This window comes from Somniosus microcephalus, chromosome 16 (genome assembly GCF_052327205.1).
Source record: "Somniosus microcephalus isolate GS21.2 chromosome 16, FLI_Smic_1.0, whole genome shotgun sequence".
Classification (NCBI taxonomy): domain Eukaryota; kingdom Metazoa; phylum Chordata; class Chondrichthyes; order Squaliformes; family Somniosidae; genus Somniosus; species Somniosus microcephalus.
Genome location: NC_141002.1, coordinates 108627637 through 108646853, shown reverse-complemented (window position 1 = coordinate 108646853; position 19217 = coordinate 108627637). Strand labels below are relative to the sequence as shown.

At 47.7% G+C, this 19217-nt stretch overlaps 1 protein-coding gene across 3 annotated transcripts in view; it reads left to right on the top strand.

The window, feature by feature from the left end:
- Nucleotides 1–19217, top strand: part of tspan9a (tetraspanin 9a) — a 424140-nt gene that overhangs the window by 256520 nt on the left and 148403 nt on the right. For 2 of the 3 annotated variants that reach the window (XM_086009714.1, XM_086009715.1), the window contains one exon: nt 11406–11485. In XM_086009714.1, the coding sequence (XP_085865840.1) occupies nt 11423–11485 (63 nt within the window). In that variant the 5' untranslated portion in view covers nt 11406–11422. Of the gene's footprint in view, nt 1–10732; nt 11486–19217 lie in introns of those variants that run through there. The other variant, XM_086009713.1, reaches the window with a different exon arrangement.

The following is a 19217-nucleotide window of genomic DNA, read 5'->3' as shown; positions in this document are numbered from 1 at the left end:
AGATATATGGATGGCTTATTTTATTCATAGTTACACACGGCTTTATACTGTGGGTCTCTGCATGATACATTGCGTATTCTATTGCAATACAGATTAGAATCATAAAATGGTTACAGCACAGGAGGCCATTCGGCCCGCCGAGCCCGTGCCGGCTCTCTGCAAGAGCACTTCAGCTAGTCCCACTCCCCCGACCTTTCCCCGTAGCCCTGCAAATTTTTTCCTTCAGGTACTTATCCAATTTCCTTTTGAAAGTTGTGATTAAATCTGCCTCCACCACCCTCTCAGGCAGTGCATTCCAGATCCTAACCACTCGCTGCGTAAAAAAGGTTTTCCTCATGTCGCCTTTATTCTTCTGCCAATCACCTTAAATCTGTGTCCTCTGGTTCTCGACCCTTCTGCCAATGGGAACAGTTTCTCTCTATCTACTCTGTCTCGACCCCTCATGATTTTGAACACCTCTATCAAATCTCCTCTCAACCTTCTCTGCTCTAACGAGAACAACCCCAGCTTCTCCAGTCTATCAACGTAACTGAAGACCCTCATCCCTGGAACCAATCTTGTCAATCTTTTCTGCACCCTCTCTAAGGCCTTCACATCCTTCCTAAAGTGCGGTGCCCAGAATTGGACACAATACTCCAGTTGAGGCCGAACCAGTGTTTTATAAAGGTTCATCATAACTTCCTTGCTTTTGTACTCTATACCTCTATTTATGAAGCCCAGGATCCTGTGAGCTTTTTTAACTGTTTTCTCAACCTGCCCTGCCACCTTCAACGATTTGAGCACATATACCCCCAGGTCTCTCTGTTCATGCACCCGCTTTAGGATTGTACCCTTTAGTTTAAATATTTCCTCTCCCCATTCTTTCTACCAAAATGTGTCACTTCGCATTTTCCTGTGTTAACTTTCATCTGCCCTGTGTCCGCCCATTCCACCAGGCTGTCTTTGTTCTCTTGAAGTCTATCACTAACCTCCTCACTGTCCACATCCATGTTTTGTGTCATATACAGATTTTGAAAATGTGTCCTGTACATCCATATCCATACTATAATATTCCTTTACCTGCAATATTTGTGTTGTTCAGTGTCTGGCTTGTGGTTTGTGCTTGGGTTATCCTTTCAGTCATGCTCAATTAAACAAGTTTGAAGTAAATCTGTTTTGTGTTGGTGGAGTTAAATACTTCCATAAACTGCAGTCCTTCTTTGCAGGGTCATGATTAACCGCACGTAATGCTCCACAGTAACATGCCTATTCACTAAGTCATAAACTGACCATGGCTGACAGTTTTAAGTTGGCATTGCTGGAGCTGATGATCTTCGGGCAGCTGCTGCGCTGCTAAACTCCAGCTGTAATGTGTTAATGACAACCTTAGCACCCCACAAGCGGCATTCTTCTTAGTTTATACCGAAATCGGATGTGTGGATTCAAGAGAGATTCCAGTAATCTGAGCAGGCTGTGGGAAAAGGGAGTGAGTGCACTTTCTTTTCTCAGCTCCCAGCAGATTTGATGGGGATGTGACGACTCTAATCTCCTGCCTGTCAAGTGGCTGCTGTGTGTCTATCTTTTGCAGAGCCGTTCAGTGCCGAGTTCTCTGCAGGCTGTGGCTATATTTGAGCTTGAATGCTCAGAATGTATATCCTGAGCACTGATAGCACTGCAGCAACTTAAACAGTGGGATAGTGTGGCTATTTATAATGATGTTACCGTCATATACAAACATGGCGCAGGCTTATGGTGTGTGTTCGGACAACATTCAGGTGCCTATGTAATATTGCGGTTACCTGAAGGACCTTGGGTATTACGGTATTAAATCAGACATGTAGGCGCGGCGCTGTAATGCGAATGTTGCTGCTCCAAGCACATGGCTTCCAGAATGAGAGCGGTTCTGGTTTAAACTGTTAATGTTGCCAAAAACAATTAATAAATAAATTTGAGGCTGTTGCTTCAGGCACTTCCTGTGATTATAACGGTGCCTTACTGCTCCCATTCACATATTCAATATCTTGATTGGTACCAACAAGGTTCAGAATAAGTTGCACTTAGCCAACACCCTTCAGTGTGTGATGGTCCATGACAGAGTTAGATGGTCGTGGATTCAAGGTTTGAGCCCCACTCCAGAGACTTGATCACAAAATACAGGCTGACACTCGCAGCGTAGTACTGAGGGAATGCTGCACTGTCGGAGGGGTAGTACTGAGGGAGCGCTGCACTGTCGGAGGGGCAGTACTGAGGGAGTGCCGCACTGTCGGAGTGGCAGTACTGAGGGAGCGCAGCACTGTCGGAGGGGCGGTACAGAGGGAGCGCCGCACTGTTGGAGGGTCAGTACTGAGGCAGCGCTGCACTGTTGGAGCGGCAGTACTGAGGGAGCACTGCACTGTCCAAGGGGCAGTACTGAGGGAGCACCGCTCTGTCAGAGGGGCAGTACTGAGGGAGCGTGCACTGTCGGAGGGGCAGTCTTTGGATTCGCATTTGAATCGATGCTCCATCTGCCCCCTCAGGTAGATGTAAAGATCCTATGGCACTAGTCAAAGAAATTCAGGGGAGTTCTCCCCGGTGTCCCGGGCCAATATTTATCTCTCAACCAACATCACTAAAAGAGATTAACGGAACAGCAGTGACTACATTTCAAAAACAATTCATTGCCAGTGATGTTCGGCACATCTTGAGGATGTGAAAAGTGTTCTTTAAATGCAAGTTTATTCTTAATTTATTGCCTTTAACGAGCAATACTTCAGTCTATCGAAAAAGAATCCACTCTGTAATTGTACTGGGTGTATTGGACACGTTCATCATTATGGCGTAGTTTGACCCTGTGACAACTCTGAACCTGTTTACATATCCTGAAGAAATCTATAAAGAGTCTTTAAATGATCCCCTCCATAATATAATGGCAGTTAATTATCTCCTCACTTGCTTTGCTCTTTTAATGTGGAAGTTCAGCTCGGTAATGTCGTGGTGGGTTCGCTGAATTCCAGCTCCAGGATAGCCTTTCTTTGAAAGGTCCTTTAGCTGAAGGAGATGTTGGTTATAATAAGCACTCGCACAATTTAATGGAAATCAGACTAAGTGTAGGGCTCAGATTGATCTGTCTCGTTGAGCCACCGCGCTCGCGTCAGACCTTTCACTGATGCTTTGGCTCCTCCGCACCGATCACTTTGTGCATCTCACTGCCACGGTTCTCTCCCCTGGGTGACTTCATTGCTCTGTGATGATCTCAGTTAGCACAGAAAGAGGCCATTCGGCCCATCTGTTCTGTGTTGGTGTGTTTCTCCACATCAGCTGCCCTGTTTAGTCCCACTCTCCCGATCACTCCCCGTACCCTTTAATATTCCTCTTTCACAAACACGTACCTAATTTTATTTTCAATAATTTACAAACTCGGCTTCAATTTGAACTACCCTCTGTGCAAAGAGTTTTTTTGTAACCTCTCCTTTAATTCTTTTTGTAACCATCTTAAATTTGTGATCTCCCAATACTGTCTCACCACCCAGTCGAAACGATCTCTTACTATTTATATACAAACAAAAGAATAGGAGGAGGACACTCAGCCCCTCGAGCCTGTTCCGCCATTCAATGAGATCCTGGTGGATCTGTACCTCAACCCCATCCACCCGCCTTTGCTCCACATCCCTCGCTACCCTCACCCAACAAAAATCTATCGCTCGCTGTCTTGAACATTTCACTTGTCCCTCAGCATCAACAGCCTTTTGGGGGAGAGTGTTCCAGATTTCCACTGCCCTTTGTGTGAAAAAGTGCTTCCTGCTTTCAGTCCTGAACAGTCTATCTCTAATTTTAAGGTTATTCCCCCTTATTCTGGGCTCCCCAACTCCTTTAATTATCTTAAATACCTCGATCAGATCTTCTCTTCATCTTCTAAACTCGAGGGAACACAAGCCTAGTCTGCGCAACCTTTCCTCAGAATTTAACCCTTTTAGCCCCGGTATCGTTCTGGTGAATCGGCGCTGCTCCCCCTCCAAGGCCAGGGTATCCTTCCCGAGGGGCGGGGCCCAGAACTGAACGCAGTCACTCCAGATGTGTAACTAGAGCTCGGTACAACTGAAGCATCATTTCCTCCCCTTTGTACTCCAGCACCCCCGAGATAAAGGCCAACGTTCCATTAGCCTTTTTGATTATTTTTTGCGCCTGTGCAGTAGCTTTCCATGATTGGTGTACATGGACCCCTAAGTCCCTTCGCTCCTCCACAGTTCCTCATTTCTCACCATTAAGAAAGTATTCCAATTTGTCTTTCTCAGATCCAAAGTGGGTGACCTCACACTTCCTCAGTTGAACTCCATCTGCCACAGTTTTGCCCACTCACTTTATCTATCAATGTCCCTTTGCAACTTTCTGCTCCCGTCTACACCACTTACTGTGCCTCCTAACTTCGCATCGTCAGCAAACTTGGATATACCGCTCTCTATTCCTTCATCCAAGTCATTACTAAATCTAGTGAAAAGTTGAGTCCCCAGTACAAATCCCTGGGAGACCACTAGTCACATCCTGCCAATCAGAGTACATTCCCTCTATCGCTACTCTCTGCCTCCCGTAGAGATGCATGTAACGGGTAATACAGTAATCATGAGGGCTTTAACTTTCATATAGACAGGGCAAACCAAATATGCAGTAATATTGTGCAGAGGAAGAGTTCATGGAATGCATTCAAGAGAGTTTTCTAGATCAGCATGTCGAGGAACCTACTAGGGAATTGGCTATTTTAGCTCTATTATTGTACAATGAGACAGGGTTAATTAATAACCTGTAGTAAAGGAGCTTCTGGGGATCAGTGATCATAATATGATACAATTTTATGTTGAGTTTGAGAGTGATGTAGTTAAGTATGAAACTAAGGTCCTAAATCTGAACAAAGCAAACTATGTCAGTATGAGAGACGAGTTGGCTAAGGTAGGTTGGGAAACTAGCTTAAAAGATATGATAGTAGAAAAGCAATGGCAAACATTTAAAGAAATAATTTATAATTCGCAATGAATATACATTCCCTTAAGGAATAAAAACCCCACGGGAAAAATGGTCCACCCGTGGCTAACGAGAAATTAAAGATAGTATTATATGAAAGGAAGAGGCTTATAATATTGCCAAAAAGAGTAGTAAGTCTGAGGATTGGGAGGATTTTAGAATTTCGCAAAGGGGACCAAGAAATTGATAAAGAAACAGAAATAGAATGAGAGTAAACTAGTGAGAGACATAAAAACAGACTGTAAAAGCATCTATAGGTATGCAAAAAGGAAAAGATTAGCAAAAGTAAATGTGGGTCCCTTACAGGCTGAGACAGGAGAAATTATAATGGTGAATAAGGAAATGGCAGAGAAATTAAACAAATACTTTGCTTTGTGTCTGTCTTCACGGAAGAAGACGCAAAAAACATTCCGGAAATAGTGGAGAACCAAGGGTCTAGCGAGAATGAGGAACTGAAAGAAATTAGTATTAGTAAAAAAAAATAGTACTGGAGAAATTAATGGGACTGAAAGCCAATAAATCCCCTGGACCTGATGGCCTACATCCTAGGGTTTTAAAAGAGGTGGCTATAGAAATAGTGGATGCATTTGTTGTCATTTTCCTAAATTCCATACATTCTGCAACAGTTCCCGCAGATTGGAAGGTAGCAAATGTAACCCCACTATTTAAGAAAGGAGGGAGAGAGAAAACGGGGAACTACAGACCAGTTAGCCTGACATCAGTAGTAGGGAAAATGCTAGAATCTATTATTAAGGACGTGGTAACAGGGCACTTAGAAAATAATAATAGGATTGGGCAGAGTCGACACGGATTTATGAAAGGGAAATCGTGTTTGACATGATTGTACTTGAAACTTCACCAAACATGAAAGATGAAAGCAGCACTGAGCTATCCTGGTCTAATGTTACTGGGATAAAGGAGTGCAAGATGTGAATGATGAGAACACCGTACAGTGCCAGTGTAGTCTTGGCTGTGAATCATTTTTGCGAGGCGGTGTGCGTAACTTGGGGGAAATTGCATCTTTTGCCCTGATTTTCTGAGGCTGCCCTTTCCTCGGCCTCACACAGAAGGTGCTGAGCCAGAGACTGCTGTGTGGACCCTGTTTCTCTGCTCACTTCCTGCAGCGCTGCATTCTGTAATTGTCACTAAGAAAGAACAAAGTTAATAAATTTGTGGAAACTGGATATTCTCGGTTTCCATTTTTATTTCAAGAGCCCTAAGACTGAGTTGAGGGAGCTCATTTTAATAAAGTACAGCATGAATCAATATGCAGAAAGGCTCTCTTCTGTAATGCTGCAAAATTTATAAATAGTTTCAAGGGGTGTAATTCCAAACCTCTGCATACCTTTGGATTGAAGATTTTGAATGAAAACGTGTTTAGTTTGTGGACTTGTGGACAGTTAGTTTCCTGCTCTGAATGTATGTAGTGAGCTCTGCCTTTGCATTGAAACTCTTGGAGTGGGCAGTGAAACACCCAGTGCCCGGGTTCCAGGTTCTGCACTGGGCAGGATGTGCAGAGTGAAACAGACACACACCTCCACTTTTCCCCAGTCCCTTTTCCTGCGGTGAGGACACGTGCGACCAGCTAATTTGTCAATGTGATCAGATTTTTACTACTTTAAGATCGTAAGAGTGAACCAGAATCAGGTTTTCCAAAGTTTGTGAAGAATTCTTAAACAGACTGCTGTGTCTTGAGGGCGAGATGGATCTCCAGGGATTGGTTCCTGCATTGCCTGTTCAGACTGAGCAGTTGAACTACTGTATTTAAAAAGCCCAGGTAGCTCTCTGTAAATCTAGAGTTATTCCCAGGTAACTGTCCTGTTGTCTGCGTGTACTTTGCTTGAATTTATTAGAAATAATTGTAGCAGAATTTTAATATTCTGCCAATTAATTCACTTTTTCGTTAACCATGAGCAGTCTGCAGGGTCGGGGCTGGGCTGGGCTGTCTTGCAGAGTCAGAATCCTGCAGTGTTTGATGCCATTCGTGCTCTCTTGCAGGTAGTCTCTTCTCTCAGTTGACACAATATTATTGTACACATGCAATCTTTATTTTCCCTGATAGCTGAGTGCTGTTAGCGGGGCTGCATTGTACAGCCAGAGAGAACAGATTAGACTGCTGGTCCCTGGAGGGGTTTTGTTTCTGATTGGCTGGCCAAGCGGATAGTGGGCGAGTGCTGGACAGGGACTCGGTCAGTATTTGGGTGGGTCAGTGTTTGGGTAGGTCAGTGTCTGGGTGGGTCAGTGTCTGGGTGGGTCAGTGTCTGGGTGGGTCAGTGTCTGGGTGGGTCCGTGGCTGGGTGGGTCAGTGTCTGGGTGGGTCAGTGTCTGGGTGGGTCAGTGTCTGGGTGGGTCAGTGTCTGGGTGGGTCAGTGTCTGGGTGGGTCAGTGTCTGGGTGGGTCAGTGGCTGGGTGGGTCAGTGGCTGGGTGGGTCAGTGTCTGGGTGGGTCAGTGGCTGGGTGGGTCAGTGGCTGGGTGGGTCAGTGTCTGGGTGGGTCAGTGAGTGGATCAGTGTCTGGGTGGGTCAGCGTCTGGGTGGGTCAGCGTCTGGGTGGGTCACCGTCTGGGTGAGTCAGCGTCTGGGTGGGCCAGCGTCTGGGTGGGCCAGCGTCTGGGTGGGCCAGCGTCTGGGTGGGTCAGCGTCTGGGTGGGTCAGCGGTTGGGTGGGTCAGCGGTTGGGTGGGTCAGCGTCTGGGTGGGTCAGCGTCTGGGTGGGTCAGCGTCTGGGTGGGTCAGTGGTTGGGTCAGTGGCTGGGTCAGTGGCTGGGTCAGTGGCTGGGTCAGTGGGTCGGTCAGTGGTTGGGTCAGTGGGTCAGTCAGTGGTTGGGTCGGTCAGCGGTGAAAAGGAAAAGACTGGCGAAGGTAAATGTAGGTCCTTTACAGTCAGAGACGGGAGAATTTATAATGGGGAATGAGGAAATGGCAGAGAAATTAAATAAATACTTTGTTTCTGTCTTCACGGAGGAAGGCACAAAAAACCTCCCAGAAATACGAGAAAACCAAGGGTGTGGCGAGAATGAAGAACTTAAATAAATTATTATTAGTAAAAAAACAGTAGTAGCAAAATTAATGGGACTAAAAGTCGATAAATCCCAAGGACCGGATGACCTACATCCTAGGGTTTTGAAAGAGGTGGCCATTGGGATAGTGGACGCATTGGTTGTCATCTTTCAAAATTCTATAGATTCTGGAACGATTCCTGCAGATTGGAGGGTGGCAAATGTAACCCCACTATTTAAGAATGGAGGGAGAGAGAAAACAGGGAACTACAGACCTGTTAGCCTCACATCAGTAGTTGGGAAAATGCTGTAATCTATTATAAAGGATGCAATAACTGGGCACTTAGCAACTAATAATAAGATTGGGCGGAGTCAACATGGATTTATGAAAGGGAAATCCTGTTTGACAAACCTATTGGAGTTCTTTGAGGATGTAACTAGTGGAATAGACAAAGGGGAACTGGTAGATGTGGTGTATCTGGATTTTCAGAAGGCCTTCGATAAGGTCCCACACAAGAGGTTGGTGAACAAAATTAGGGCACATGGAATTGGGGATAATATACTAGCATGGATTGAGAATTGGTTAATAGACAGAAAACAAAGAGTAGGGATAAACGGGTCTTTTTCAGGATGGCAGGCGGTGACTAGTGGGGTACCGCAAGGATTGGTGCTTGGGCCCCAGCTATTCACAATCTATATCAATGATTTGGATGAGGGGACTAAATGTAACATTTCCAAATTTGCTGATGACACAAAGCTAGGTGGCAGTGTCAGTTGTGAAGAGGCTTCAAGGGGATCTCGACAGGCTCAGTGAGTGGGCGAGAACATGGCAGATGGAATATAATGTGGATAAATGTGAAGTTATCCACTTTGGTAGAAAAAACAGAAAGGCAAAGTATTTCCTAAATGGTGAAAGATTGGGGAATGCAGATGCTCAAAGGGACCTGGGTGTCCTTGTACATGAGTCGCTGAAAGTGAATGTACAGGTACAGCAAGCCATTAGGAAGGCAAATGGTATGCTGGCCTTCATTACAAGAGGATTTGAGTACAGGAGTAAAGAAGTCTTACTCCAATTATATAGGGCCTTGGTGAGACCACACCTGGAGTACTGTGTACAATTTTGGTCTCCTTACCTAAGGAAGGATATATTTCCCAGAGAGGGAGTGCAACGAAGGTTCACGAGATTGATTCCTGGGATGGCGGGATTGTCGTTTGAGAAGAGATTGAGTAAACTAGGCCTGTATTCTCTTGAATTCAGAAGAATGAGAGGGGATCTCATTGAAGCATACAAAATTATTACAGGGCTTGATAGGGTGGATGCTGGGAGAATGTTTCCCTTGGCTGGGGAGTCTAGAACCAGGGGCCACAGCCTCAGGATAAAGGGTAGGCCATTCAGGACTGAGATGAGGAGAAATTTCTTCACACAGAGGGTGGTGAATCTTTGGAATTCTCTACCTCAGAGGGCTGTGGAGGCTCAGTCATTGGGTATATTCAAAACAGAAGTCGATAGATTTCTGACTAGTAAGGGCATCAAGGGATATGGCGATAGAGCCGGTGAATGGAGTTGAGGCAGAAGATCAGCCATGATCTCATTGAATGGCGGAGCAGGCTCGAAGGGACGAATGGCCGACTCCTGCTCCTATTTCTAATGTTCTTCTTATGTCAGTGGCTGGGTCGGTCAGTGGCTGGGTCAATGTTTGGGTTGGTCAGTGGTTGGGTCAGTGGTTGGCTCGGTCAGTGGTTGGGTCAGTGTTTAGGTCGGTTAGTGGTTAGGTCAATGACCGGGTCGGTCAGTGGGTCGGTCAGTGTTTGGGTCAATGACAGGGTCGGTCAGTGTTTGGGTCAATAACAGGGTCGGTCAGTGGTTGGGTGGGTCAGTGTTTGGGTCAATGACGGTTGGTCAGTGGTTGGGTGGGTCAGTCGGTCAGTGTTTGGGTGGGTGGGTGGTTCGGTCAGTGGGTGGGTCAGTCAGTGTTTGGGTCAGTGTTTGGGTGGGTGGGTCAGTCAGTGTTTGGGTCGGTCAGTGGGTGGGTCAGCCAGTGTTTGGGTCGGTCAGTGTTTGGCTCATTCAGTGGGTCGGTCAGTGGTTGGGTGGGTCAGTGTTTGGGTCAATGACGGTCGGTCATTGGTTGGGTGGGTCAGTCGGTCAGTGTTTGGGTGGGTGGGTCGGTCAGTGGGTCAGTCAGTGTTTGGGTCAGTGGGTGGGTGGGTCAGTTAGTCAGTGTTTGGGTGGGTGGGTGGTTCGGTCAGTGGGTGGGTCAGTCAGTGTTTGGGTCAGTGGTTGGGTCAGTCAGTGGGTGGGTGGGTCAGTGTTTGGGTGGGTGGGTCAGTCAGTCGGTGGGTGGGTCAGTCAGTGTTTGGGTTGGTCAGTGGGTCGGTCAGTGGGTGGGTCAGTGTTTGGGTCAGTCAGTGGGTCGGTCAGTGTTTGGGTCAGTCAGTGGGTCGGTCAGTGTTTGGGTCAGTGGGTCAGTGTTTGGGTGGGTCAGTCAATCAGTCAGTGGTTGGGTCAATGTGTGGGTGGGTCAGTCAGTGGTTGGGTCAATGTGTGGGTGGGTCAGTCAGTGTTTGGGTGGGTGGGTCAGTCAGTCAGTGTTTGGGTCGGTCAGTGTTTGGGTCAGTGGGTCAGTGTTTGGGTGGGTCAGTCAATCAGTCAGTGGGTGGGTCAGTCAGTGGTTGGGTCAGTGGGTGGGTGGGTCAGTGGTTGGGTCAGTGGGTGGGTGGGTCAGTGGTCGCTCTGTGAATATCCGAGCCTCAGTAGCAGCTGCTGCTTATTTCGCAGCAGTGCAGCAGGACGGGGGAGAGAGAGCAGCTGATCGCTGTTTGAAGAGATGGAGAGCATGTGAGCGGTGCCGAGCCTGTGTAAAGCGGCAGTGACTGAGTGCAGGGTACACAGTCCCTGGAGTGTGCAGAGTTTCACTGCTGGGACAGTCGGAGAGGACAGGACGAGCAGGAATTCCAGGAGCGGAGAGAGAGAGAACGCAGCTGTTGTCCCCATAGCTCAGCAGAATGAGAATTGCTTGCTCATGTGTTGCCTGAGCTGTGTGTGGCTCGCCAGCCCAGTGCGGCTCTTTCCATGGAGGGCCAGGCACTGCGGAGACAGTGAGCCCCAGCTTCTCCCCCACTTGTTGCAAACACCGAGACATGTTTGACACTGAATGTGAGCCCTGTGGAAAGGCAGACCATGGAGAAATGGAGTAGTGAGGAGTCTTCAGTCGGCCGGAGCCCCTCTGTGGAGAGCAGGGACTCAGACTTGGGGACAGGCTCCAGCTCTGCTCAGCACTTCGGCCGAGGATTCACCGCTGCCGCTTTTTATGGCAACAGCGGCCCCCGCACCAAGGGTCCGGCCGGCCCGGGGGTCAAGGCTGACCAATACACGGCGCCCAAAGGCAGCAAATATGTGGTGTTTTACCTCGACCTGTCTTTTGTTTTCCTCCTAGAATTCCACAAGTGCAGCATGGCGAGGGGCTGCCTGTGCTGTCTCAAGTACCTGATGTTTCTCTTCAACCTGATATTCTGGGTAAGTGATTTCATTTTCTCTCAGTGATTGACTGCATATCGAGAGCTGAATGTGGCACCGGTGCGATGAGCTCACTTGTTCCTTTATCCCTGGTATTAAAGTTAGCCACCAACATCCATGGACTGGAGTTGAGTGTAATTCAAGTCTTGTATTTGGGAGAGCGAGGCCTCCTTACTTGAAGCTGCCGTTCTCTGCCCTTTGACACCAGTGCAGAACAGCTCTGGCTGTGCACTGAATTGAAGCATAGCTCTGAGTGAAGCTGAGGGTTACCCCTGCCTTCAGTAGGCAGCTTGGTCCAGGTACACAGTCAAAAGCCACACTTAAACAACCCACAGGTACCCCTGGAATATAGATGTGCTGCGAAGCTTAAGGTTAGTGTAGAATTTCTGCCCCAGCCTCCTCTCAATATTTAAAATGAGTTCTTTGAGCAGCAGTGCTCGTTACATAGGTCAAAGCACGGCTGGACAGTCCTGCCTTATCGTGCTCAGTGTAACCTGTAGTGATGCACAGCCAGCAGTATAACTCTGGCTGTGCACTCCATTGTGTAGATACTGGTCTGCGATCGGTGGCGGTAGTATAACAGCACGCTGCAGCAGTACAATAATTACACATCGTTGTGATTATAGGGACGAAAAGCCTGTGATAATTATTCGTAGGGCTGCTTCAGAACATGACATCAGTTAAATGTTCAACTTCCTTCTTTCACCAGCTGTCACTGTGTCCACTCGGAACATCGGGAATTCACTGTGTATTCCAGTACTGACTCAATGCAATCAGTTTGGTAGCTTTGGAGAATTTTTACCAAGAGACAGCAGTTTGCTCATGTACTTTTTGTATGCAATTTGTCGTCACTGTGTTGGTGCAGGATACAGTACAGTGTAGCCGAGGAATAGAATACAAGAGCAGGGGGTTCTGCTTGAACTGTATAAAACACTAGTTAGACCTCAGCTAGAGTACTGCGTGCAGTTCTGGTCACCACATTACAGGAAAGATGTGATTGCACTAGAGAGGGTACAGAGGAGATTTACAAGGATGTTGCTGGGAGTAGAGAATCTTAGCTATGAGGAAAGACTGGCTAGGCTGGGTCTGTTTTCTTTGGAATAGGAGGCTGAGGGGAGACCTTATTGAGGTGTATAAAATTATGAGGGGCTTAGATAGAGTGGATAGAAAGGACCTATTTCCCTTAGCAGAGGGGTCGATAACCAGGGGGCATAGATTTAAAGTAATTGGTCGGAGGTTTAATGGGGATTTGAGGAGAAATTTCTTCACCCAGAGGATGGTGGGGGTCTGGAACTCGCTGCCTGAAAGGGTGGTAGAGGCAGAAACCCTAACCACATTTAAAAAGTACTTGGATCTGCACTTGAAGTGTCGTAACTTACAAGGCTACGGACCAAGAGCTGGAAAGTGGGATTAGGCTGGATAGTGCTTTTTCGGCCGGCACGGACACAATGGGCCGCCTCCTGTGTCGTAAATTCCTATGATTCGAGTGCACTGTTAGGGATCGGGTGTCACTGTTAGTGCAGGAGATCGTACAGTGAACTGTTGGTTACACAGGCTCTCTGCCATTTATTATCATGGGGTGTTATTCACCGAATGTGCAGTTATCCTCCTGGAGATTAAATGCCTCTGAGCCTCATCTCACAGCAGCTGTCAGCTTCCTGAATCCTTGGTCAGGACTGTCGTGGTCACTTGCCCTAATCTGTCTGTTCAGCTTCCTATAAAATGGACATTGTCATATACCCAGATTAATGCCGATCAGAGAAGAGGTCAGATGCTGTATGTGTTTAGAAAGAGCAGAAAAAAGGTATAGCTTCAGCTTGCAAACCGGCATTGTTAATAGGGACAGAGTGCAAACAGACATTGTTAATGGGGACACAGTGAAAAACAGGCATTGTTAATAGGGACACCGTGCAAACAGGCTTGTTAATGGGGACACAGTGAAAAACAGGCATTGTTAATAGGGACACAGTGAAATACAGATTGTTAATCGGACAGAATCGTTAATCGGACAGAATCATTAATCAGACAACAGGGAAATACCTGTTAGTTTATACTGTAACACGTGAGCATATAGCTTAGTAATGAAATTCATTCTGTCCACACAGCAGTTACTTTATTTAAGCCCAAGTATGTACAGGGTATTTTAATATGACCTAGTCTAGTGAATATTTCTACAATAATTGCTATCAATCTATTTTTCCCATTGCATCTATCTGCCGTTTTCTATAATTTTTTTGTGTGCTGCTGTTTTTCAATCTATGACAGCAACAAACGGGGATTCCAGAGATTGCTGTGACTGAAGATTTTGTGTTATATAATGAATGAATGGCTGTGCGGTACCAGAAGCTGACTCGATTGGCTCCCCTCTTTAATCAGCAGCACTTGAGTTTCAGTGCCGGTTTCATTTGACCTTGCAGCTTCCTAATAACTGAATCTTAATTGCCGTTCCCAACCAGTGTCGGATGTGGACCATAATCCGATCACTAAGGCAAAAGCAAAACCCTGCGGATGCTGGAAATCTGAAATAAAAACAGAAATTACTGGAAATACTCAGCCGGTCAGGCAGCACCTGTGGAGAGAGAGACAGAGAGAGTTTCAGGTGTTAGAATTGACGAAAGGTCACCGACCTGAAAGGTTAACTCAGTTTCTCTCTCCACAGAAGCTGCCTGACCTGCTGCGTGTTTCCAGCATTTTCTGTTTTTATTCTTATGACTGACACGCTGTCGAGGCACTGTGAGGTGATATTTGGGTGTCTGACCGAGCCTTGGATTTTGTTCGGGTCAGCGGGACACACTGGAGGGCGCTAAGAGGAGATTCAGTAGAGCTTTATACAATGGAGTGAACAGGGAAAGGTGGTTTCCTGTGGGTGAGGAGTCATTGATTAATGGTTACCAAGTTAAAATCATCACGGAGTGAGGAGAGAGGCTCGGAGAAAGTTCTTTACTCAGGTTTGTTGGAGTCTGGAATACTTTACCACAGGGAGGGGTTGAGGCTGAGACCGTCGCATCATTGAAGGGAAAATTGGATAAATATTTGAAACGGAGGAAGATACGGGGCTATGGGGAGAGAGCGGGGCAGTGGGATTAGTTTGGGATTGATACAGGGCTATGGGGAGAGAGCGGGGCAGTGGGATTAGTTTGGGATTGATACAGGGCTATGGGGAGAGAGCGGGGCAGTGGGATTAGTTTGGGATTGATCCAGGGCTATGGGGAGAGAGCGGGGCAGTGGGATTAGTTTGGGATTGATACAGGGCTATGGGGAGAGAGCAGGGCAGTGGGATTAGTTTGGGATTGATCCAGGGCTATGGGGAGAGAGCGGGGCAGTGGGATTAGTTTGGGATTGATACAGGGCTATGGGGAGAGAGCGGGGCAGTGGGATTAGTTTGGGATTGATACAGGGCTATGGGGAGACAGCGGGGCAGTGGGATTAGTTTGGGGATTGATACAGGGCTATGGGGAGAGAGGAGGCAGTGGGATTAGTTTGGGATTGATACAGGGCTATGGGGAGAGAGCAGGGCAGTGGGATTAGTTTGGGATTGATCCAGGACGATGGGGAGAGAGTGGGGCAGTGGGATTAGTTTGGGATTGATACAGGGCTATGGGGAGAGAGCAGGGCAGTGGGATTAGTTTGGGATTGATCCAGGACGATGGGGAGAGAGTGGGGCAGTGGGATTAGTTTGGGATTGGTAGAGCTATGGGGAGAGAGCGGGGCAGTGGGATTAATTTGGGATTGATACAGGGCTATGGGGAGAGAGCAGGGCAGTGGGATTAGTTTGGGATTGATACAGGGCTATGGGGAGAGAGCGGGGCAGTGGGATTAGTTTGGGATTGATACAGGGCTATGGGGAGAGAGCGGGGCAGTGGGATTAGTTTGGGATTGATACAGGGCTATGGGGAGAGAGCGGGGCAGTGGGATTAGTTTGGGATTGATACAGGGCTATGGGGAGAGAGCGGGGCAGTGGGATTAGTTTGGGATTGATACAGGGCTGTGGGGAGAGAGCGGGGCAGCGGGATTACTTTGGGATTGATACAGGGCGATGGGGAGAGAGCAGGGCAGTGGGATTAGTTTGGGATTGATACAGGGCTATGGGGAGAGAGCGGGGCAGTGGGATTAGTTTGGGATTGATACAGGGCTATGGGGAGAGAGCGGGGCAGTGGGATTAGTTTGGGATTGATACAGGGCTATGGGGAGAGAGCGGGGCAGTGGGATTAGTTTGGGATTGATACAGGGCTATGGGGAGAGAGCGGGGCAGTGGGATTAGTTTGGGATTGATACAGGGCTGTGGGGAGAGAGCGGGGCAGCGGGATTAGTTTGGGATTGATACAGGGCTATGGGGAGAGAGCGGGGCAGTGGGATTAGTTTGGGATTGATACAGGGCTATGGGGAGAGAGCGGGGCAGTGGGATTAGTTTGGGATTGATACAGGGCTATGGGGAGAGAGCGGGGCAGTGGGATTAGTTTGGGATTGCTACAGGGCTATGGGGAGAGAGCGGGGCAGTGGGATTAGTTTGGGATTGATACAGGGCTATGGGGAGAGAGCGGGGCAGTGGAATTAGTTTGGGATTGATCCAGGGCGATGGGGAGAGAGCGGGGCAGTGGGATTAGTTTGGGATTGGTAGAGCTATGGGGAGAGAGCGGGGCAGTGGGACATGGGAACAGGAGGAGGCCAATTAGGCTCATCTGTATCTTAACTCCATATCCCTTAATACCTTTACCGAACATTGATTTATCATAGGATCACAGAGTTATAGAATTATCCAGCACAGAAGGAGGCCATTCGGCCCATCGTGCCTGTGCCGGCTCTGTGAGCGAGCTCTCCAATTAGTCCCACTCCCCCCTGCTCTATCCCCATAATCCTGCAAATTTTTCCTTTTCAAGTATTTACTTAATTCCCTTTTGAAAGTTTCTGTTGAATCTGCTTCCACCGCCCTTTCAGGCAGCGTGGTCCAGATCACAACAACAACTTGTATTTATATAGCGCCTTTAACATAGCAAAACATCCCAAGGCGCTTCACAGGAGTATTATAAGACACAAAATTTGACACCGAGCCACATAATGAGAAATTAGGGCCGGTGACCAAAAGCTTGGTCAAAGAGGTAGGTTTTAATGAGCATCTTAAAGGAGGAAAGAGAGGTGGAGAGGCGGAGAGGTTTAGGCAGGGAATTCGAGTTTAGGGCCTAGGCAACAGAAGGCACGGCCGCCAATGGTGGAGCGATTATAATCAGGGATGCTCAAGGGGGCAGAATTAGAGGAGCGCAGAGATCTCTTGGGGGTTGTGGGGCTGAAGGAGATTACAGAGATAGGAAGGGACGAGACATGGAGGGATTTGAAAACAAGGATCAGAATTTTGAAATCGAGGCGTTGCTTAACCGGGAGCCAATGTAGGTCAGCGAGCACAGGGGGTGATGGGTGAACGGGACTCGGTGTGAGTTAGGACACGGGCAGCCGAGTTTTGGATGACCTCAAGTTTATGTAGGGTAAAACGTGGGAGGCCAGCCAGGAGTGCGTTGGAATAGTCAAGTCCAGAGGTAACAAAGGCATGGATGAGGGTTTCAGCAGTGGATGAGCTGAGGCAGGGGCGGAGACGGGCGATGTTACAGAGGTGGAAGTAGGCGGTCTTTGTTATGCTATGGATATGTGGTCGGAAGCTCATTTCAGGGTCGAACAGTGTGGTTCAGCCTCAGACAGATGTTGGGGAGAGGGATGGAGTCAGTGGCGAGGGGACGGAGTTTGTGGCGGGAACCGAAAACAATGGCTTCGGTCATTCACACAAACGTTATCACAAGAAATTTGACATCGAGCCACATGAGATATTAGGACAGGTGACAGAAAGCTTGGTCAAAGAGGGAGGTTTTAAGGAGCATCTTAAAGGAGGAGAGGCGGAGAGGTTTAGGGAGGGAATTCCAGAGATTAGGGCCTCGGCAGCTGAAGGCACGGCCACCAATGGTGGAGCGAATAAAATCGGTGATGCGCAAGAGACCAGAATTGGAGGAGCGCAGAGATCTCCGAGGGTTGTAGGGCTGGAGGAGGTTACAGAGATGGGGAGGGGCGAGGCTATGGAGGGATTTGAAAACAGCCTATTTATGTACTGTGTGGCTCTATAGTCTGCACGTCACCACCTTGAGCAGCTTTCGGCAGCCAAAGCCAGCATCATCCTAAAGAGCTCCAAACTTCTGATCACCACCGCAGACTACCTCCAGCCCAGCTGCTCCGTCCCATCTTTTACACCCAGGTCGAGGAGCTCATAGACCTCTTTCTGTACCTGAGGTCATCTGCTCGGTTGCTTCTTCCTCCTCCAGTTCTGACTGTCTCGAGCTCTATCACTCTAATCTGTCCCATCCTCTCAGACCTCTGCTCGCTTTCTGTCCGCAAGTCTATAATTTCAAAATCCTTATCCCGGTTCTCCAATCCTTTTATGCCTTTAGTCATCTCCCAGCACCACTGTTCTGACTCTAGATTGCTGTGCATCCCCTCCCCTCATCCACCCTCCTCCATCCTCCTTCAGCCATCACGCCCTGGGACTCTAGGACTCGCCTCCGAATCCTCTCTGCATTGCTACCCTGCTCCCTGCCTTCATAATCATACCTCGCTGACAGTGCAGTTAAACACATGCCCTAACTGCCTTCACTTCCTTACTAATTCCTCTCTGGGTCCTGCCCTCTAATTCCTTGCCCCGTAAAATGCCTTCCGACGTTTTATTTGAATTTAAAGCAGGACACAGCTACACGCTGGCAAAGGGCAAGCTCAGAGTGGATGTCAGGAAGCACTGTCACAGAGTGAGCAAGACCTGAGTGGCTCTCAGGTAGGACATTGAAGGCAAAAACTCAGGTCATTCAGGAGTCAGTTAGACACTGCAGTGGGGGATCGTAGGTTTCTGTTGAAGCATCAGTTACATGGGCTGTATGACCTCCAGATCTGCACTTTGTGAATAAGGAAATGCAGAACTTAAACTGAATGAAAAGCATAAAATCTTTCAGCCGAACATTTTCAAGTTTTGGTAGAACAGGTATGTGAGCATTTTCACCCTTTGGTATGTGTACTGCAGTCATCTAATCTAAATAGCTGTACATGTGACATGCTCATCAATCCATCGCATGCAGTACAGACAGCTCTTGTACAGAAGCTGGGAGGGATTGGAGCAGACAGCTTTGCAAAATTTCAGTCTGCAAGAAATGTGGCTTGTTTGTTCCTTGAAATTAATTCAGTTGAACATTGGGTACTTTGGGCAAAGGTTTCCTATAAAATGCTCCATATCCAGTCTGAGCATGAATTCCATGTAGAATTTGCCTGGTGCTAGAGGGTGGAAGTATGAGTTCCCCTTTAGAAAGAAAGAAAGACTTGCATTTCTATAGCGCCTTTCACGACCATTGGACGTCCCAAAGCTCTTTACAGTCAATGAAGTACTTTTTGGATTGTAGTCACTGTTTTAATGTAGGAAACGTGGCAGCCAATTTGCGCACTGCAAGATCCCACAAGCAGCAACGTGATAATGGCCAGATAATCTGTTTTTGTGATGTTGATTGAGGGATAATTATTGGCCCCAGGGATACTCCCCTGCTCTTCTTCAAAATAGTGCCGTGGGATTTTTTACGTCCATCTGAGAGAGCAGACGGGGCCTCGGTTTAACGTCTCATCTGAAAGACGGCACCTCCGGCAGTGCAGCACTCCCTCAGTACTACACTGGGAGTGTCAGCCTAGATTTTTGTGATCAAATCTCTGGAGTGGGACTTGA